Source organism: Microtus ochrogaster, chromosome 8 (genome assembly GCF_000317375.1).
Source record: "Microtus ochrogaster isolate Prairie Vole_2 chromosome 8, MicOch1.0, whole genome shotgun sequence".
Lineage (NCBI taxonomy): Eukaryota > Metazoa > Chordata > Mammalia > Rodentia > Cricetidae > Microtus > Microtus ochrogaster.
The window spans coordinates 32,035,268-32,057,540 of record NC_022015.1 but is presented as its reverse complement, the minus strand read 5'-3'; the positions used below and the strand labels follow the sequence as shown (position 1 = coordinate 32,057,540).

Below are 22,273 nucleotides of genomic sequence, written 5' to 3'. Positions count from 1 at the left end.
TCCAGGTGAGAGGGTCCTAGCCTGCTGACCGGGAACAGGAAGATGAAGTACTAGTGGAGGCCATCTGTGGGTGTGTCCTTGCCACTCTTCAGGACAGTCCTGTGTTCCTTAATCATTGTTCTGCTGTGGAGAGATGCCATGACCAGGGCAGCTCTGACAGAGGAAAGCATTTAATTGGTGGCTTGTCTACAGTTTCAGAAGTGTGGCAGGGAGCATGGCGGCAGGCATGCCAGGCATGGTGTTGGTGTAGCTGAGAGCTGCATCCTGATGGACAAGCAGAGAAACAGCAAGCCTGGGCCTGGTAAGGGCTTTTGAACTTCAGAGCCCACCTGTGGTGACACACTTCCTCCAACAAGGTCACCTCTCCTAATCCTTTTAATCCTTCCAAAGAGTTCCACTCCTTGGTTACTAAGCATTCAAATGTATGAGTCTATGGGAGCCATTCTTGTTCAAACCACACAGTCTGTTACAGGCTTCCTTTGTAGACGCCCGCCTTAATACAACAGAAAAGTTAAAATTCAGCCAGTCTTTTAGTTATTTTTACTACAACTTTGATAAAATGCTCCAACCAAAGCAACTCATAAGTTAATTTTGCTTTGGCAGCATATATACTAAAATCAGGAGACTACCGAGTAGATTGGCGTGGCCTTTTAAAATAGGATGATATGCAAATTTCTGAAGTGTTCCATATTCTTTAAAAAGTCTTTAAACGGCCGGGCGATGGTGGTGCGTGCCTTTAATCCCAGCACTCGGGAGGCAGAGGCAGGCGGATCTCTGTGAGTTCGAGGCCAGCCTGGTCTACAGAGCTAGTTCCAGGACAGGCTCCAAGAAAGCCACAGAGAAACCCTGTCTCAAAAAACAAAACAAAAACAAAACAAAAAGTCTTTAAACGTCTCAGAGTTCAGGCAGGTTCCAGTCCATGGTGGTGGGGGAGTCACGGGGACAGGAACTGGAGGGAACTAGGGTCACACTGTATCTACAGTCGAGAAGTAGATGAGAGGAACATAGCACTCAGTGTGCTTTCCCACTTTTTACAGTTCAGCATCTCCTGCCCAGGCAGTGGTTCTGCCCACAGTGCTAGATGTCAATCAAGAATAATGATACCCATGGGATCCTGAGCCAGGTGATTGTCCAAGGAGCACCTGCGGCCAGGTCAGTAGGTGTAACTGTATTGTGGCGCCCTGGCTCTATTCCTCATAGGTGTCTGTTCTGGGCAAGCTCTGAGCTGAGAGTCCCATTGGTCTGGAGGATGCTGGGCTGGGGCTGTTGGGTACATAGGGATGACTAAGTTATTGTGGACATTGACCTTGACCTTGAGGCTACTCCTTCTCTAGTGAAGACTATGGTCTGTGTCATTGACAAATTATGCCTATTGGAGAGACCTAAACCTTCCTGGGAGCCTTTGGTAGGAAGTCCTCAGGCACGGTGGGCAGCTGGTCCCCCCAGAGTGACGGTACCCCCAAAGATTGGTGCTGTGCTGCGGAGCTCGCCCTTTTCTCACAGTGTCCAAAGCGGATGAGACACTAAGCCTATTTTGAAAAGAGGATCGTGGGCTGCTAAACCCAGAGGATGTGAGGAATTGGTCTGGCCCTTTTCTAAAGATTCTAGAAGCACTTGGACAGGATTCCTTTATGAGCAAGGCAAGGGTGGGGCTGATGCAGAAAAGAGGATGACTTCCTCCCCAGCGCCTCAGTGGGGTCCTTACTGTTTGCAAGCCGTTTGGTTGATTTTGCAATTCGATTTTAATTCAGAGTGGTTCTGGATGCTCCTAAAGAGAGCCATAGATCCACCTGTACAGTGCTGGAACCTAGAACTGCGGCTCTGACTTTACACCTAAACGTGGCACCCCCCTAGAAGTGAGAAGGGAGGTGGCCCTGTCCCCACTCCTGAACGCCTAGGGTCTGTGTAGTCTCCAGGTACTTTGTTTGCCTTTTCTATCCTAGACCAGCAGAGCACAAGAAAGTATGATCACTCACCATTCAAGATTTTATTTCATTTATCTAAAAATATTATTGTTACCGTTGTGGCTGTGGTATGTGTGTGCCACACGACAGCAAAAGTGTGTCTAAGTTTCTTCCTTGTCAGCCAGACCAGGAGGCAGAGGACTTGGACCAGACCCAGAAGTGGGTATAACCCACCACTGCCAGCCAGGACACACCCCAAAGGTCATACATCTTTGTCAAACAGCATCACTGTAGTTGGTTTTTTTTTTATTACTCTTTCTTTTTTTTGGGAGGGGGGCTACCACCCAGTGCCAAATAAATATGCAGAGACTTGTTCTTACTTATGAATGCCTGGCCTCAGCTTGGCTTGTTCATAGCCAGCTTTTCTTAAATTTTCCCATTTACCTTTTGCCACTAGGCTTTTGTCTTTCTCTATTCTATACAACTTTACTTCTTACTTCTTCCGGGTAGCGGGTGGCTGACCCCCTGGTGGACTCCTCTCTTCCTTTTCTTGTTCCTCCTCTTCTATTTATTCTCTCTGCCTGGCCATCCCGCCTATCTTCTTCTGCCTCGCTAGTGACTATTCAGCTCTTTATTAGACCGATCAGGTTTTTGAGATGGGCAAAGTAACACAGCTTCACAGAGTTAAACAAATGCAACATAAAAAAGTGCAACACATCTTTGCATCATTAAACAAATGTTTCACAGCGTTAAAAAAAAAGCGTGAACCATCTTCAACTAATATTCCACATCACATCACCAGCTGGGAATCAACTGGTCGATCCCACGAGCCTATGGGGGACTTTTTACATTCTAACACAACACTCGGTAGAGATGAAAGGATGACGGAAAGGGGAAAGAAAGACCTTGGCCGCAGTCCACTGTGAAGATTCCCGGTGGCTCTGCAGTGTCCCCACCAATACAGCTTAGCCTCAGAGAACCTCTGTACGCAGCACTCCAAAGCCTGTCTGCAGGCAACCTCATTCCCACCCCAGCCCGATGAGCACGGACCTCCTGTCTGTCTGTCTGTCTGTCTGTCTCTGTGTATCTTACTCTTCTGGGCACTTCTCACAAATGGCGTGCTGTAATCTGTAGCCTTCCCACATGGCTCTGCTCGCTCGCTTGGCACACTGTTGTTGAGACTGTGCTGTGGCAGGTGTCGGCGTTCCCTTGTTCTTCATTGCTCAGTGGCACTTCATGGCATTGACAATGCTTTCGTGTCTCCTTTCACCAGGGGACAGACATTTGGACGATTTCTAGCTTCTGGTTATTATGAAATAATGCTGCTATGAATATTCATGCTCTGAGTTGGCATATATTTTATATGCCTACATTTCTGAGTTGCATGGTAAGTGGGCTTAAAATTTTAAGACAGTGTTTTCCAAAGCGGCAGCTGTACCATTTTTATATTCCTGTGAGCAAAATGTGAGCTCCAGAGTGGCCACTTCCAACATTTGGCGGTGTTTGTCCTTTTTATTACAGCCTTTTTATTCCTGTGAGTGGATAATGGCACCTTGTTGTGGTTTAGATTTTCCTTGCCTAGTGATTTGTGCGGTGGGTCACATTCTCACGGGTGTGTTAGCTGTTTATATGACTTCTTTGGCTTAGCGTCTATTTAAGTCTCTCCACTGCGTGTCTGAGCTGTTTTCTTGCAGTTGGGTGTGAGAGTCTTTCATGTGCCGTGGGTACAAGTCTGGTTCTAGAAATAGGAATTGCTATCGGCCCCACCCACTGCCTTTGGCCCAATCTGTCTTTTTATTCTTTGTGGTACTCTCTGCAGCGCCAACATTTTTGGTGTTAATCAGAATCAGTTTATGGTTTTGTCTTTTTTTTTTATTATGGATCATGCTTTTTGTTTCATATCTGTTTACCTTCTGTCTACACCCAAATCATAACTTTCTTCTAGTTTTCTAAGTGTGAGGCTTATTTTGGCTTCTTCTTCACTTTGAATTGTTATTTGTGTAAGGGTTTATTTATTATTCTCGTGTGGGTATTCATTGCCTCCGCAACTTCATTTTCTTTGTGGGGAAGTTTTTAATTACATGCCTTGTTTGGTTTCTGCTTTTCCCCTTTTCTTTCTTTGAGAAAGTCTTCTTTTAAAAAAATATCATTACATTAATTTATCTATTCTGCGAGTGTGAGTGCTCACATGCTTGCATATCCATGCCCTAGGGTAAGTGGAGGTCAGAGGTCAGTCGCGGGCATTGGTTCTCTTCTTTCACTCTGTGGATCCAGGGGACTGAACTCAGGTTGCTAGGCCCAACAGCAGTGAACGTTCATCTTGTCATATAACCAGAGTGGTCTTGAACCCACATGCCTCCTCTTCGACAGTGCTGGTAGAATTACAGGGGTGTGCCACCACACCCAGTTTAATTACACCGCTTCTTTTACACATGTGGGTTGTGCTACTATGCCTGAGAAAACGTCATCTTAAAACCAGGGGCCATGGTGCATGCCTGTAATTCTAGCACCGATTGGGAGATGGAGGCAGGAGGAGCAGGAGTTCAAGGTTATCCTGAGCTGCAGAGTAGAGTGGAGGTCAGTATATGCTGTGGGACAGTGGTCTTTTATCCTGTCACTGTATTATTTTTAATAAAACACTGATTGGCCGGCAGCCAGACAGGAAGTATAGGCAGAGCGATGAGAACAGGAGAATTCTGGGAAGAGGAAAGGTCAGTTTGCAGTCGACACAGAGGAAGGCAGACACAGAGCAAGCAAGATGAAAATGCATAAAGGTACCAGGCCATGTGGCTAACACAGACAAGAATTATGGGCTAATATAAGATGTAAGAGTTAATAAGAAGCCTGGGCCAATAGGCCAACCAGTTTATAATTAATGTAGACCTCTGTGTATTTCTTTGTGACTGAATGACTGCAGGACAGGGCAGGATAAAAACCCCTGCCAACAAGTATGAGACTCCTTTCCTTCCTGTTTTCCTTCCTTATCTTAGTTTCACTGTGTCTGTCTGTCTGGCCGCTGCCTGGTTTCTTGTCCCGGGTGTGATCTCCCTTATTTTCTCCTTTCTTCTCTCTTGAGTCTAGATTTCTCCTCCCATTTATTTTCTCTGCCAACCACACAGATTATCCATTTTCTGCCTAGCTATTGGCTATTCAGCTCTTTATAGGCCAATCAAGTGCCTTAGACAGGCAAGTGCAGGAGCCCACAGTTTTGAATCCGTTCCATCTTAACTAAATGTCAGAGTTCAAACCTATTCTCACTCCTCAAAGACCAGACAACGGGGCGTTTGACTTAGGGTGTGGTCACTAGGTGTTCTGAGATGTGAGGAGGTAATTACACTCGTTTGTCTCTTGTATCGTGGGAAGGAAGCATTTTGCCCTCCCCTTTTGACCGGGGTGTATAAGGACCATGAGTAATCAATTTGAGGCTGCTACAGTGTTCACTGGAAGCCCCCCCCCCCCCCCCCCCGGCTCTATCTTGTCTCTTGTCTATTTTTTCCCCTCAATCCTCATTCCCCTTTTAAGGAAAGTGTGAACAAGTTGGCGGCTCCCGACAGGCAAGGTAAAACAAATGTAACACATCTTTACATAATTAAACGCGTATCCTTACCTCATTCAACAAATACAGCATAAACAAACGTAACACACCTTTACACAGTTAAAGTCATATCCCGCAGCATAAACAAGTGTAGCACATCTCTGCCCAGTTACAATAATATTCCACAACAGATAATGATCCCTGATAATCTGGATGGGGCTCATTCGATGTTGAGAGTGATGGTTAGAGATATAGCCTAAGAAGATGCTTGGGCTTGAGGGGACAGGAGAAAGCACGTCCCTAGAAACGGGAGGAGATGCTTCCCCATGGTGATGCAGCAAACATGGGGAGGGAACAGTGTTCTGCTGCTGGGCGAAAAGTACCATGTAGACACATTCCTAGAAATGGGAGGAGATGCTTCCCCATGGTGATGCAGCAGGCACCCAGAGGGAAAGTGTTCTTCTGCTGGGTGAAAAGCATCACGTGGAGTGAGAACTTTGGGTGTTTTGCTGAGATTTTTCTAACAGAGCATTAGAGGTATTGGGCTGGTGCCTCGCTACCCATTGTAAAGGCGGAGGAAGAAAGGGAAGACAGACAAGCTCTGTCAAGTGACAACAGGTTAACACTTAATTATTTGGGAGCTTCCTGACTATCCAGGTCCCAAAAGCTGTTAAGTTAGGAAATTCACTATGGGGAAAATAAATCCTAAATGGTGGCTGAAGTGATAACACCGAGTGAGGAGCTGAGATGGGGCGGGGTCAGGATGGGCTCCAGAGCGCTCTTCTGGATAACTAGGAGATTCACAAGCCTTAAAGACTGTTCTGTCAGCAGAAATGCCCTCAGCTTGGGTTGTAATGGACAGAATCAGGACAGAGTGTGGGAAAGCTGCTGGCCTTCCACGATTCTGCGAGCAGAAAATGGGCTGCGATTATTTCTCTGCAAATGTGTGCTATACTTCAAGACAAAGGGAAACGCCCCCCGGGCCATCAGGGGCTGCAGGGGGTCTCCCCAGGCTTTGGGAACGGAGCATGAAGGTGCAGAGGAGTCTGTCTTGTGAGACCTGTGTCTTTCCTACTAGGTTTCATCTTACTTGGGCCTGCTGGTTCCTTCACCCCTTATTTCTTCCCTTGGGATGGTAGTGCCTGCATCTTAACCATCCTGCTCTTGGAGGGTGGAAGGAGATAACTTGTTTTCTAGCTGCTGGGACCCCAGGTGGAGAGCGGTTTTGAGTATATATCCAAGACCTCCAGAAGAGCTTTAAAGAGAGGGACAGACACACACACACACACACACACACACACACACACACACACACGCTCACACACTGGCTTTCCCATCTTGGCAAGGCATTTGTCACACACTGTGGTGTGAGTTTAGCAGTTTGGTGAGACAGCAAAACCAGCACATATTTCTTCACAATTTCACAGGCAAGATTTATTCTTACCACCAATCTTAGCAGTCTCAATACAGGATTCTCTATTTCCTTCCTAAGTGGAACGCATTCCCTCTTTACTTACAGGAGGGGCTTAATACCTTCTCTTGGGCGTATGTCCAAATCCGCAATGTAACCTCGACTCTTTGGGTCCAGTGTGAAGGAAAGTAAGGGTTACTTAACTGTGAGTGCCAGATGTCACTACAGTGGCTCTAATAATGGAGAGGGGGCACTAAGTGGAAAAGATGGTTTAGCTAGGCTACCTCAGCCCTGGCCTACCCCTACCTCCTCAGTGCTGGGATTGCTCGTGTGCACCAACCTACCTAGCTCTTGACAAGAGTTTTGGGGGACCTAGCCTGGGTCCATATGCTTGTACTGATTGAACTTTCTTCTCAGCCCCCGTAGCTAGGCGTTTTGGACAGCAATTTCCCCAGGACAGCTGAAGCTGCTGAGAGAGAAAATGTGTGTGGATGGAGGGGAGGGGCTATGTGCCTGATTTAGATGAGGAGATTCGAGACTTCTGAGCTGAAAATTCTCAGGTGCAATTTAGGACTTGGCATTTATGTGTCCAGACTCTTGAAAATATTAGGGAGCTCGGGAACCTCCTACTGGCCTAGCTCCCCTTTTAATCATGGGCTGGCTCCAACTCCAGCCTCCTTGGTGGGGAGCTAGGTGCAGCATGCATCTCGGTATAGCAGTTGCTGCCTGGCTATCATATAAGCCCTTCGTTAGCCTGCTTCTTACTGTCTGACCTATGTACCTCAGGACTCCTAGCTATGACTGGACGTCTGGGTCACCCCACTTTTAGTCAGATATTCTGTCACTGTGACAAATTACCTGAGTGTTCTAGTTAGCTTTGACTCCCAACTTGACGGTCTAGAGTGATCGGAGAAGGAAAACCGTCTCAACTTGACAGTCTAGAGTCGTTGGGGAACGGAAACCGGGTTCGGGGATTTCCTGCATCAGATTGGCGTGAGGGCACATCTGTAGAGAACTGTCTTCATTATTAATTGATTATGTAGTGCCCAGCCCACTGTGGGCATCACCATGCCTCCACAGGTGGGCCTGGGCTGTATAAGAAAGCCAGGTAAGCATGGGTCTGTGAGTGAGCCGCGAAGGAGCATCCTTCTATGGTTTCTGCTTCCAAATTCCCTGGATGATGGGCTGTGACCTGTAAACTGGAATAAACCCTTCTCCCCTAAGTCGCTTTTGGTTAGAGTGTCTCATCACAGCAGCAGAATGGAGTAGAGCAGGGGAGAGGCAGACGGAGCCGCTCATCTTGTGAACAGGGGTAGAAACAGCGGTCCATGCTGGTGGGCTTCCTCCTCCTTCATCCCACCTAGACTCTGCCCTATGGGTGATGTGGCCCCCATCCAGGGTGCTCCTTTCCCCTTCAGCTGTCCCGCACATCAGTCCTCTCTATAAACACCTTCGAGAACACATGCAGAAGTGTGCTTTAGCCTCTTAGGTGCCTTAAGAATTAATCATCATACTTGGACAGTCGAGACATCAACACCACCGCTCCTAATTCACTCTCTACTTATTGAGACAAGGTCTTTCACTAAACCCACTCAATTCAGCTAGACGGGTTGGCAAGCGAGTCCCAGAGATCCTCCTGTCTTTGCCTTCCCATGCTAGAACTACAGGCTCGTGCTGCCTGGCTGGGAACGGAACTCAGGCTCATGTGGCAGACAAGCACTTACACCGACTGAGCTGTCTACCCAGCCCCTCTCTCATTAGGATTTTGTCTGTGAAAATCTCTTCTTCCTTCTGTTCCCTCTGCCTCTTGGTGGCGGGAGGACATAAGTGTGGATGTCTTTTCTTTCCTGTCATTTTTGGAGGTCTGGGAGGGAAAGGCTGCCACGATTTGGGACAAGGCCCATGGGGAATTCTATTGTACAGGCAGGGTTGGTTGGTCTCTACTTTCTCCCACACAATGAAGGCTGAGGACCTCCTCTGAGCAGGCCATGCAGCAGGTGTCTGTAGGCCTAGGTGGCAGTAATGGCGCTAAGTGCAGAAAACCGAGAACTGTAAACATCTGTCAGGACTTATCCCATCGTCTCTGCCCTGGAGAGTTTGCCTTGCAACTCCAGGGAGACCTGTGGTAGATGGTCAGGCTGACCTTCAGCTATGCTACACAGCAAATCCTGCTCCCCTCCCCCAAACCTCTAAACAGTTGATGCTTATCTTGTGCTTGTCCTGTGTCATTCATTGTCTTGGCCAAGGGGAAAAAAGTCTTCTTTTTAGCAGGGGGTAGGAAGGTGGAGGGGAGTTGTAAACCAGTGGGGTTCTAGCTCCTATAAGTGTTGGCCCAGAAAAGATTCAGGACACCTGTACTTAGGTTTTTACAGCCAAGTGGGCTAGGAGGCCTTGCACTGAATTTCCAAAAGAAGAACCTGTGGTGGCTGAAGGAAGGGTGCTGTAGAAATCGTGGTGAGGGAGGCACTTGCTGCCTTGTGGTCACCTATAATCCACATGGGGCAGAAGGAAAGCCACTCCAGGACTTCCAGGTGGTGGAAAGAAAGGTTGTCTTGTGATCAGGCTTTAGGACAAGACTGAAGTAGGCAGAGGCTTTCCCAAGTTAGACCACTGAGTAACCAAAAAAAGGGTTCCCAGTGACCAGGACTTAGACGCTGGAAGCCAAGCATCCAGACCTTGTGAAGGAGCAATGACAGGCTAACTCTGCTCCAGGCTTCCCAATGTCCATCTAAGACCTAGTGGAATCTTGGCGTGAACACAGGACGCTGGACCACTTGTGCTCCTCGCCACGACTTTGGCGCAAACCTGCATTAGGGGATTCTATTGGGTGTCCAATGAGCCATACTAGGAGAGGTCAGAGAAGCTAGACTAGGGTACAGCAAAACTAGGTTTCTGGACACACACGTCTGTGTGTCTGCGCGCTCTTGTAAGCAGGGTTCTGGTGTTCGCGTTGGGCGGAGCCTGCCTGTTAGACCCCGCCCTGCTCTCCCCCACCCCCAAGTGTCGAGTTCCCGCGCCTCCTGTGGCCTCATAGCGGGATAGCACCACACTGCCACCGCAGGGCAGCACAGCCACTTCCTGCGACCCCAATTACATGCACAGCACAAGCCGTGGCCTTATGTTTGAGGTTTCTAAGGATCGAGTGGCAGAAATCTACAAGCGACTTTTACTACGAAGTCAGTGGAGGTTGTTAGGCCCAGGGGGTTCCCGATTGCTCGCCAGTCACAGCATTCCTACAGGGCCCCCAAAGGTCTCTGCCACCCAGTAAAGCACAGAATCCCTGTCCCTGGCCTTTCGGGCGCTTCAGGGTAGAAGGAAGGAGATTAGCATCTGTCTTTTAGCCCTGCGGCCTTTTCGGTGCAAGGGTTTTCGAGCCCAAGCGAGCCAGACCCTTCTGTGTGGGTAACCCATGCTGAGTGCGTTGTTCAGAATCTAATACCAGCCCCGCCCTGGCCCCGCCTGGCCCCGCCCAGGTTCCGGACTCCACCCCGAGTCCATCTCTCCGGCCCCGCCCCGCCGCTCGCAACCGCGGGCGGGTCGGCTGCCCCGGCGAGCCAGAGCTGATACTAGGTGCATTGCCTGTGCTGCCGGCCTTTAGTGCTGCTGCTCTTGCCGGGCCGGGCGGCAGGCCATGTTCCGGGCTGTGGCCGCTGCGCATACCCAGGCCTGGCGATGAGGAGCGGCGCCGAGCGCAGGGGTAGCAGCGCCGCGGCGCCCCCGAGCTCGCCTCCTCCTGGTCGCGCTCGCCCCGCGGGCTCCGATGCGCCCCCCGCCCTGCAGCCGCCCGCAGCCAGCCAGCCTCGGGGCCGGGACGCTAGTGATGCCCGCGCGCAGCCGCGCCCCCTGTTTCAGTGGAGCAAGTGGAAGAAGAGGATGTCTATGTCGTCCATATCGGCAGCCAGCACGCGGAGGCCGGTGTTTGACGACAAGGAGGACGGTGAGTGAATCCGCCCACTGGGGACTCCCGGGGACAACTGGGTACCCGGGCCCATGGAGACCTTGCGCACTGTCGCAGGGCGGACGCAGAGGTGTCATTTCTCTCTGTTGGGACACAGTCGCCACCTGGGTGGGACTGCTTCTTGGGGCGTTTGAGTTTCTAGAGAAACTATTAGCCCACCACTGAAGTCCCTATACGCGTCCTGTTTCCAGTGACAGTGCAGCGGGCAGGGCAGGGTCTGGCCCGCCCTGCGAAGTGAGAGTAGGTGATGTGGAGGCTCCAGGCTCAGGCGCAACACCACCCGCTAACGTGCACCGCATGTTTTCAGTTTCCTTTATGGATGGTGTGCAGGCAGCGTGGTTACTTTTAATTCTAGGAGGTGCTCTCTTGGTGTGCAGTTTATGAAGTGAGGTGGCTGCCCTACAGGTGGCACGGGGGCCTGGGCCCTTCAGTTTGCGGTGCACCCTTCAAGCCCAGAACATACATTAGATTGTGCTGCACACTCAATCCTCGCCTTTGTGCAAAGACCCGCCCTTGGGGAACTCTGGTTCCGTGTTACTGTGAAATCCACCTGCAAAGGATAGCTGTTGACCTGGAGGACCTGTGTCTCTTGAGTAGCAGGGCAAGGTGGCCAGCCACTGGTCGGAAGTCCTGGATGAGAGGTGCCGGACAGCTGGCTGTGCAAGCACAACAGCTGGGGCCATGCTGGGTGCAGGGACCTTTCCCTCAGCTCCTGCTCGATGTGGCTTTGGGGGAGCCTTGATGGATTCACATGAAGCATAAAGCTTTTTCCCCTACAGATGCCATAAGGATAATTTTAAATGGTACAATAATGACACATTTGATGTTTTTTTTGACATTTTCTTAAAATAGTTGAAATATGCATTTTCATTTGTAGGCAGCCTACAGAGATATGATGGATTTTTTTTTTTATAATTTTAGAACACAGCTCAGCACAGGAGCCCAAGCTACTTATTTCCAATAAATAATTAAAGCATTTAGGAAATTACAATAATCAAAACCCAAGCCTGTGTTGGAGAGCATGTGGGGCTACATGCCGGTATTCCTTTCGGAAATGGGAGGCATGGGGTCAGGCCAGTGAGTTCCAGGCCTCTGCTGAGTATGGTCAGCGGGGGAGGGGTGTTCAAGTCTGCCTGCATCAGGCACAGTGTGTTCTGAGGTAGCAGGTCACTGTGCTCTGAACTTGGGGACGCACAACTCACATGCTATGCCTTCATTCTCAACATCAGTATTCAGAGTTAAAAACAAACAAGCAAGCAAGCAAAAACGCCCAACTGGAAGAAGCAGACCAGTAAATGGACTTGCATCTGGTTTCTGGCTACAGAATGAGTGGTCTGGAAAGCACATTTGATTTCAGTACTTGCCGGTGCCAGCCAAGGGCTGGCTACCCTTCCATGTCTGTGCGTCATGTCTCCAAGGCAGCAGGGTTGGAAAACAGAAATTGATGTAGTTCAGGGGCTGTGGTTGGCGGTCCAAGTCCACTCTTTCTTCTTCACCGCGCTCTGTCTCAGAACTCAAGGTCTTACCAGAGGGGCACGGGAACAAGGTCAATTGTGGTGCTCACTGTGACTTGGGAACCTAACCTCTTACTTGCTTATGGTAGGATGGCAGAGGTAGTGACTGTTCTAGGCTTCCGAGGGATGATGCATTGATGTGCTCACCAGGCCTTATTTTGTATGATGTGTCACTGGTGGCACTCATCCTCGGGTGTGTGGCCCTGGACTGATTTACCCCTAGAACTTAACTGGGTTTTGGTGGGTTTGAGAGACCAACTAGGGTACTGGGCCTGGTGGCTGAGAATGCTCTCTGGGTGGGTGACGACCACTTGTCTGTGTCGTTAGCAGGACAAAAAGAGAGTCATGATATGGTGCTCCTTCCATCCGAACTGCCTGCAAAGGTGTTAGGTAGAATTCATTAATATAAGGGTACAGCTGACACAAAGAGCAGCCTTCAGAGAGAAGTGGGGCCTGGACTTCTGAACATAAGTCACCCCCTTTTCCTGTTGTAGTGGGGCCTGAGAGGTGGGCCGTGCTGTGCTGGTGACTTGCATGTACTGGAACTGTACAGTTGCCATGGCAATGTGAGACCTTCTGATGAATTTTTTTTAGATTAAAACACCTAATTAATATATCAAATTTGCTCAGCAAAGGGAAAAAAAAGAAAGAAAATAGGAGGGCAATTTAACAAAGTAGCAGGTAAATTGCAACTGAAAGAGTATAGTTGTGCCAAATAGGATCTCAAATGGTCTCTACGCCTATGAATCCTCCCCGAACCCCAGTGTGCTGTTCCTCCCTAGCAGGTATTTGGGGCAAGTGCAGAAGAATTTCCTGCTCTTCTTCCTCAACAAAGGGCCTCGTTTCCTTCCCCACGGCCTTCGCTCTCTACTCTGACTTGTACTGGAAATTCATTTGGAGAGGACGGTTCTGTCACTGCCTCAGTGCTCCTGTGACGCTGAGGGGTCCCAGCTCCTTCCCACTCGTGTGACCTGCTGGGACAGTGGTCCATCCTAGCAGGCGGAAGCTTGCCATCTTAGACCCAGGGTGGTGTCCCCTTAACAGTAGAGAGTCCCTCATAGCTGAGAAGGCTTGCTCTCATCCAGAGCCCTGGAAATGGGTGAGGGTACCTCTCTAGGGCAGTAAGTCAGGGAGCATAGTGTAGGACAGGGACCCCAGCACTGAGAACACTGCTTTAAAAACAAATGTTGAAAAACCCATTTTCTAATTATAGGTGCCTCACAAAGTATACATTAGACAAAGAGATTGTACTTGATGCCAAAGTGCATGTTCAGCATAGTGAGGTCCCCAAGTGAACGCCTGGGCGTCTTCTCTTGGGCTTTCTTCCAGGGATCTAGGAATGCAATCACACCTACAGCTGTGTTGAGACACCTTTTCCCCCCTTTTGTACAGAAATGGGATCACGTTCTAGGCACCATTTTATTGTAACCTGCTTTCTTATTTATCAGCATGTCACCCACATCTAAGAGGTCCAAAGCATCAGTTGGCTGCTGGATTCACATCAGCAACTCAGCAGCTCTCCACCTGCGTTGTGTATCACGTTCAGGGGACATTCTTTTCTTTTCTTTTTTTTTCTTTTCTTTTCTTTTCTTTTTAATAAATCTGGTTTTAAAACTTATTCATTTTATGTACTTTTAGTGTCTTGCCTATATGTACGTCTGTGTGAGGGTGTCAATCCCCTGTCACTGGAGTTACAGATAGTTGTGAACTGTCATGTGGGTGCTGAGAATTGAACCCAGGTCCTCTTGAATAGCAGCCTCTTGACTGCTGGCTGAGCCATCTCTCTAGCCCTGAGTGGACACTCTTGAAAGATGCCAAATTCTTTCCTGTAGAAGCTGAGATTCAGCTTGTGGAGGTGAACTGGCTCACAGTGAGATTCAGGAATCTCCTTTCTTCTATCTCTCTCTGTCTCTGTCTCTGTCTCTCTCTCTTTATCAAGACAGGATTTATCTGTGTAGCCTTCACTGTCCTAGAACTCACTGTGTATTCCAGGCTGGCCTCAAACTCAGAAATCTACTTGTCTCTTCCTCCCGAGTGCTGGGATTAAGAGTGTGTGCTACCATGGCCCAGTTAGGCGTCTCCTTTCTTAAGTTCCTGTGACTCTGAGGAGCAGTCAGTGTGTGTTCCTCTCTGAAGATGTGACTACACTGTTTGCTTGGTTTCTTACTGGAAGACATTTTTGACATATCATAAACTACATGGCCATGAATGTCTTTGCATACTCATCTCTGTGTTTGGCACCATCATCCCTGGAAGAATTTCTAGAAATGCCATAGCTATGTTACAACAGGTAACTGGGCTGGCTCGGTTGGATGGGGGTGGAGGCCCTGTTTGAGAGACAACAAACATCTGTCTTAAACATACTGTGGCACGCATGTGGAAGTCAGAGGACAACTTGAGAGAGTTGGTTCTCTCCTGACATGTGGGTTCTAGGGTTCAAACTCAGGTTGTCAGGCTTGGTAGATAATCCCTTTACCTTCTGAGTCATCTCATTGGCTCAGTTTTATTTTCTGTATTGAGAATTCTGGCCCACCGAGAATAGCGCCTTTTTCTCCAAGTTCCGCCATTTTCTTAGGTTGAACACGTTGAAGGGGTCTGGAGGCTCAGAGTCTTTCAGTCTTCCTGTGGGTTGGTTCCATTTCATTGTTGGTCTGTGGCAGGGCTTTGGACTGGTTCTGCTTCACATGGTAAATGCTGACTGAAGGGATTACTGGTTCCAACATTCACCTGCCACGCATTGCTGGTAATCCCAGCTCTTAGAACTCTGAAGCAGGAAGATCATGAGTTTGAGACCAGGCTGGAGTATATAAAGAGGCTGTCTAACTATCAGGGAACAGACCAACCAGCCAAAGTCTATTCATCTTGACCGTGGATACTTTCTGAGACCCTCACTAGTCTTTGCAGTGTTCTGATGACTTTCGCTGGGTGTCCCGAGAGGTATGTCATGCCACCTGCAGCCCATGGCTCGAGTTATGCAGTGACAATAGCCTCTTTTTTGTTGTTCTGATGCAGAGCTCAGGAAGCAGAGACTGAGGGGCTGAGCTCCAGGCTGTTGGCCCCTACTCAAGCTTTTCTGTGTTTCAAAGTGTCTGTTTGGCTCTGTTTACTAAGAGATTTTTGTCAAGGCAGCTGTGGCCTTGAGGTGTGTGTGTGTGTGTGTTTGTGTGTGCGTGCTAGTGGACAACCTTAGGTGGTGTTCTTTGGGCATTATCCACCTTTTGTTTTCTTTGTTTTTGAGACAGGATCTCTCACTGGCCTGCAGCCTGTCAAGTAGTAGGTAAGGCTGGTTGGCCAGTGAGCTCCAGGGATCCTCCTGTCTCTGCCTTCCCAGTGTTGGCATTACAAGGGTGACATCACACCTGACTTTTGAAATGTTTGTTCTGGGGCTTGAATTCAGGCCATCATGCTTGCATGACAAGTACTTTACTGACTGAGCCGTCTCCCCGGTCCTCTGCCTCTAGCTTTGTGGTAAGAAAGGGGAGGAGGACTCTTGTGTAGCTCAGGCCTGGTTTGTTAATGGTTCTCTCTCCCCAGCCTCGGAGAGGCTTTGGTATCTAGAAGCCTCTAGCTGCAGACAATGAGGATCTTCCCTGGTTGTAGCCATGTCTGAATGGCTCCCGGGTGTGGGTAGGACCTGGGTTCAGGTTGAGAAGGAGGGCATGTGGTCCTGGCCAGTAGTTCCTTTCTTGGTTGCTCCTTCCTGCTTCTCTGGATGTTTGTTCTTGAGTTCCTGGGTTCCAGGCACAGTACATAGGCCCAGAAGGGTCCTTGGATGGCTGTGGAGCCCAGTGGTCCCTTTTCTTCTGGCCAATGAGGCCCCTCTAGTATGGACTTGGGACCCACTGTCAGGCATTTTTATGTAACAAATGTCATCTCTGTGTGTCTATCCATCTGGTTGTGCAGTTTACAACGCTAAAAATAAGCCAGTTTTTGTGTTTAAAAATTTAGCCACCCAGTTTTCAGTTGAGAAGCAGTGCAGACAGCATTGGAAGTCATTTCTGTTTAGGGCTTCTCTCTGCTGATGAGATGGAAATGCTGAGGGGGGCCTGAGGGAGGCCAAGCTGTGGGAGAGCGTTGCTTCGAAATAATTGGATAGGATAGCTCGCATAGATTCTCAAAGCATCTTTGGTGCCTACATACCCCTGGGGGAGGGATTCAAAGACACAGATTCTGGTTCGTGGGGGGTCTAGACACATGACAGGTTTATCTCCAGCCCAGATCCCAGGAAATGTCACTCGCCCATGGACACAGTTTACATAACAAGAACTTGAGTACACAGTGAGTCTACAGCAGCTGTATTGTTGAGGGAGAACAGGGGACTGGTAAGACCTGCATACCCTGGGCCCTAATGAACTACAAGTGGCTTTGCTGGCTGCTGATGCAACTCCCAGCTGGCGCTTCTCACTGTGCTGTCACCTGTTCCCACTGTCACTAGAATCTTGTCAGCGTATTTACTTATATCTCTCCCCTTACAGGTTTTCAGACCACTCCTTTCCCATATGCAACCAAAACATGGCTGGCACACTTTGTTCCTATGGTCCATTTGCTCAGCATCTCAACAATTGGTCTCTAGGTCGGGCCTTAGCATTTGCTCAGGATTCCACTCTAGACATGGCTGCTGAGGAGTAGCTCGCCTATTGGTCATGGTGTCTTTGCTTTGCAGATGTGCCTACAGAAAGGATGTGTGTTCCCACCAACCTCCGAACCAGTGGCTGCTGAGAGGGCTGTCCACACCGTCACTGGTCCTGATGCTGAGTGCTAGGGCTTGTGGTCCTGGCCATGTTTCCTTCCTCGGGAGGATGCTCAGAGTTGTAGTTGTGGTTCACTTTAGCCAAAAGGCTGGGGCCTCCACCCGTGCCATTCTTCCTTCCTGACTAGACTTTTCCTTTGCACCTGAAAACGTGATGAGCTGTGTTTCTGTGCCCCTCCCTCTCTTCTGTGCCACCAACTCTGGTGCCACTGAGCTTTGACTGCTCCGCTGGCATGTGACAGGGGCCTGGACTTCTCAGCTGTCCCTCTTGCGTTAGGTAAGGTGCAGCCTCCCCAGGATGAGCAGGGGTTGGGTCAGTGCTTTCCTCCCACCTGAATCAGGCAGGGACTCTGTCGTGGTTCCTCTTTTCATTGCTGTGACAGGACACTGACAAACGCCACTTAAGAAAGCATTTATTCTGGCTCACAGCTGGAGGGCGCAGCCCATCATGGCAGGGAAGGCATCATGGCAGGGGCGTGAAGCACCGGGCATGTGCCACCTGCAGTCAGGAAACAGGAAGAAGTGAACGTTGGTGCTCAGCTTCCTCCCTTTTTATGCTGTGTAAGGGCCTCAGCTTGAGGAATGGTGCCACCTATACTCAGGGTGGGTTTTCCCACCTCAGTTAACCAAATCCAGAAACTTCTTCACAGACTTGCCCAGAAGTTTGTTTCTCTTGTGATTCTAGATCCTATCAAATTGTTGATACTAAATCACCACTGTCTCATATGTTGAAGAATTAAAATGATCAAAATTTAGCACAATATGGGGAAACTGTAATTGATACAGTTTTGCTATTTAAAAGCTAAAATAGATAATGGCAAGTGACCAGGGCCCCTAGGGGAAAGCTGCCTGCCTGCTCCATCACAAGCTCACTTCCCATTGAATTGAAACCTGACGTTTGAAAGAACCAGAGCAGTTACAGACGTCATCGTGGCTGGGAATCCAACATGGGCCAGACACTTACCACCATGCCTGGGTCCAGCTATGAGGCAGGAGTTCCTCCTGTCCCTGTTCTCCCAAACGTGACCTGGGAGCCCACAGCAATCTTCAGCATGTTTCCTCCTATATTCTGGCCCGCGTGGATTGTGTGAAACCCCAGCTCACTGTTATTTCAGTTCTGAAGCCAAGGAGATGCTGTAGGTGGGAGGCAGTGTCGCCCCCAATTTATTAAAAATAGGAACAGGCTCATTCCATTTTTTCACAGTGATTTAAGAAGTTGACTTTGGAAAGGTTTCTGGGCTTTCAGAATTACCATATGACTCTTTATGCTTCAAATGCAGAAGGCTTAACTTGTGACCACAGCAAGAAGTAAACAACACGTGTGTGGAGTTTCTCGGGTTCATCATGGGTGTCACGGGCACTTGCCAGCATTTGCGTGTGTGGCATTTTGTTGTTGTTGTTGACATGAGGTCCTGAAGGTAGGAAAGGCTCATGGCAGCCTTGAGTTCCATCTTCTTGGTACCTCTGCCTTTCCCAAAGGTGCCATGGTCACTTGCTATATCTAGCCTTGGAGCTACTGCTTCTGGTAAGACCATTTATGGCCCTTGAGAGGACCTGCAGGCATTGTGTCTCTCAAGGCAGACTCACTTGGTGCTCTGGGGATGATCACACTGGTTATCTTCTTCTGATAAGGTGCTCCAAGACATAGTGACTTAACAAGTGTTTTCATTGTTTCTTGTGATTATGTGGCCAGGGAATTTGTGGCGTTCGCAGGATCGGGCATCAAGGTGACGTCTCACTTCAGAGTCAGACCCCAAGAGTTTCTGCTGCTGCCAGTGTGGTAGGATATCCTGCTACGTCATGAGCTGCCTCAAGACCTAATATCCTAACACTACACGATGGAGTAGTTTCCTCGAGAGGCCTCCACAGCAGAGCTGCTCAGGTCTCTCCTGAAATTTTGATGTGTCCACCAGAATGCTCTTCTCTGAGTGTGGAGTGCCTGTGGGATCTGTGGGATCTGCTTCCTGCCTCAAGTCCCTACCAAATGAACTTCCAGCCTCGGAGATCACACCACTTCAGCTTCAGGGAGCTTGGGCTTGGCCTTCTGAAGGGAACACCCAAGAATCTGAGGTCGCATTTGAACTCAGTTGTCCTCATGGTCTCAGGCTGCTCACTTCCCATAGTCTCTGTGGTGGGATATCAGGGCCGAAGTGGAAGATGGAGGGCTTCTTGAGGGGCAGGCTTGATGGTAGAATCCAGGTCAGTTCCAGGTTCCACTTGGACCCAGGAAAGGAGCTTCACAGGGCTAAGATATGGCTTTTGCTTTTTGGCTGAGGTTGCTGTGTGTCAAGGCCGGCTGTTGGCAAGAGCTGAACAGGAGCAGGAGGTAGCTGAGACAGGCTGGAAGTGCATGGTAAGCATGTCTACCCACAGTGACCTTCATTTAGAGAGCCTCCCAATTCTGAACAAGGCCTCTCTTGGCAGTGCAGACCTGGGCCATACACGGTGTCTGTTTGGCCAAGGCTACTCAGCATACTCACCACTCCCCTGACAACTAGCTTGCACATAGCACCTGAAGCACCGAGGCCTTTGGGGTAGGGGTGTGTGTGTGTGTGTGTGAGCTGTGGACTTGTGTGTGTACATGCATGTGTGTGTAGGGGGGAGCTGTGGACTTATGTGCGTGCATGCATGCATGTGTGTGTAAGCTGTGGACTTGTAGTGCAAGCATGCGTGTGTGTGTGTGTGTGTGTGTGTGTGTGTGTGTGTGTGTGTGTGTGTGTATAGGGGTGGGTGTCACTGCTCACCTGTCCCTGTCTCCATCTGGTTATAGGGACTTTTCTGGAAACCTTAAAGACTGTGGTTTCAGTTCCTGAGTGGCCTCTGTAGGACCTGCCCGTGTTCGTGGGTCCTGTTTGCTTTAGTTCCTTTGTTTTGCTTTTTCTTCCTGTTTTTGTGTTTGTATATGTGTATGTAGTGTGTGCATGAGTTTGTGTGGGTACATGTGCACATATGCACCTGTGGAGGTCAGAGGTTAGTGCTGAGTGTCTTCTGAGGCTCCCCACTTTAGATTTTGAGATAGTATCTCTCCCTTAACTCAGAGCTCATAGATTGCCTAGACCGGCTGGGGATAGGATTGACTAGCAAGCTCTGGGGATACACCTGTCTCTGCCTGCTAAGTGCTAGGAAGCAGATGTGCACTGCCATGCCTTGCGTTTTGTGTGTGTCTGGAGATCCGAATTCAAATCCTCATGTTTATCTCGCAGGCATGTCTGACTATGCCACCACCCGAATCTCCTCATTTTCTTTTGAATATTAAGGTTACTCTGTATCTCTAGAGTCATCTTTTTGCCCCATAGGCAAAAAAGGGGGTTTATAAACCTTGGTGACAGAAAGGAAATAAGGGGAAATGAAGCAAAAGGAGGGAAGATGCAAAAAAAGCTTTAAAAGAGGTGGCGGGATTCCAGGCCCTGTGTCCCTGCTCCCCTCAGGCCCTTCCGTCAGTGCTGTAGTGTCCCCAACAACGAGGGCCTGAGAAACAGGAACAGGTGGGCAGTGCACAAACGCTCGGACTGTTGCTGAGAGGGTGACCCTAGGTGCCCTGAGATGAGGGGGTACCTCTGAAGGGACAGCACACATATCTGAATGGGTCTCCTGTGAGTGAGTTCTGACAAACCTAATCCAGAACACTGGAAGAAGAGGATTGTCACCCTGAATCTGGGCTTGGTATCAGCACTGACAGGCAGGGCGGGGATGGGGACAATCTAGGAAGAGCTATTCTAGATTGGGGGTTGCCCAGGCCCTCACCTCATTCTCCTTGATCACACCCTTTCTTCCCATCTCCAGAGACCTCCCTCCTGCCCTTCTTTGCCTAACTTGACCTCCTTGCTGACCCTCACATTCTTTCCCGGGGGTCATTGAAGCCAACCTGTGGGATCTGCTGCCATACAGTGATCAGGTACCTAGGGTCACCTGGGACATTGCCTTCTGGCTGCTGACCTAGCATGGTTATTAATAGTGTCCCCCTTCCCTCGTGACAGTGTCCTGATTTGGGTGATAAATTATAAGTAGATCCTCTACTTAACTGCCAAATACTCGCCAGACGACCTTCCCCCCTTTATAGCTTTTTCTTATGTAATGAAAGTGATAAGAACCTTAAGAACCCCGTGGTCTTATGTAATCCCGGCACTCACGTAGCAGCCATTTTTTGTTTGTCATCTCTCTGTCCCGCCCACACGTGAACCTATACAACACATACATTGCTTCTTAACAACTTTTTTTTCTAATACATTTCTTTTAGCGTGTTTAGATTTGCGGGAAAGCTGTGAAGCTGGTAGAGGTCCTGCATGCCCAATGTCTATTTTCTTTCACATGAAAATAGACATTAGTGGGTATATCTGCAGTCCTGTTTGACGGTACCCACCTGTAATCTCAACACTGGGAAGGCTGAGATAGGAGGATTGTGAGGTTAAGGCCAGCCTTGGCTACACAGTGGAACCCTTCTCAAAACAAAATGCAGTGTGTGTCAAAGCCAGCGACACAGTAGGGACACACTGTGACGAACACTTCAGTCCTCTCTTAATGTCCCCTCTGTCCCTAGATCCCCACCTGGGATCCCACATGAGGTTAGTGCTGTGTCTCCTTAGGCCCGCATGGTTGCCGCTGAATCTCATGTCCTGTGTTCTTGATGGCCATTCATGTGTTTTATGTTTGTTTGTTTGGTTTTGGTTTTTCAAGACAGGGTTTCTCTGTGTAATAGCCCTGGCTGTCTTGGAACTTGCTTTGTAGACCAGACTGGCTCGAACTCACAGAGATCCACTTGCCTCTGCCTCCCAAGTGTTGGGATTAAAGGTGTGCACCACCACCGCCCAGCTACTCACGTGTTTGTAGCACACCTCCAGTCAGCAGTTCTTCCATTTTTTCCCTTCAGCATTAGTCAGGGGCTGTGGTATTTGGGGAGGAAGCCCTCAGAGGCAAACGCCATTTGTCATGACTTATCGGGAGCTCACACAGTCCACACCATTCCTCGGGACACAGATTAGATCACACGGCCCTCACCTTTCTGGGACTGTAATGAAATACCTGACCCAGGCTTCTGTTCCGGAGCTTTATTAGCTCACACTGTTGGAGGCTCAAAACTCAGAACTGAGCGGGAGGGAGAACCACTGTCTTGGCTTTGGAGAGGATAGCAGTGGAGCAGTTTGCAGTAAGGGCTGTGTGTGTGTGTGTGTGTGTGTGTGTGTGTGTGTGTGTGTGTGTGTGTA

At 49.2% G+C, this 22,273-nt stretch overlaps 1 protein-coding gene across 1 annotated transcript in view; it reads left to right on the top strand.

Annotated features, from left to right (window-relative positions):
• Positions 1–10,522: 10,522 nt before the first annotated feature.
• Positions 10,523–22,273, top strand: part of Stk32c (serine/threonine kinase 32C) — an 85,622-nt gene continuing 73,871 nt past the window's right edge. The window contains exon 1 of the mRNA XM_005351440.3: positions 10,523–10,787. Coding sequence (XP_005351497.1) covers positions 10,523–10,787 — 265 coding nt within the window. The remainder of the gene's footprint in view (positions 10,788–22,273) is intronic.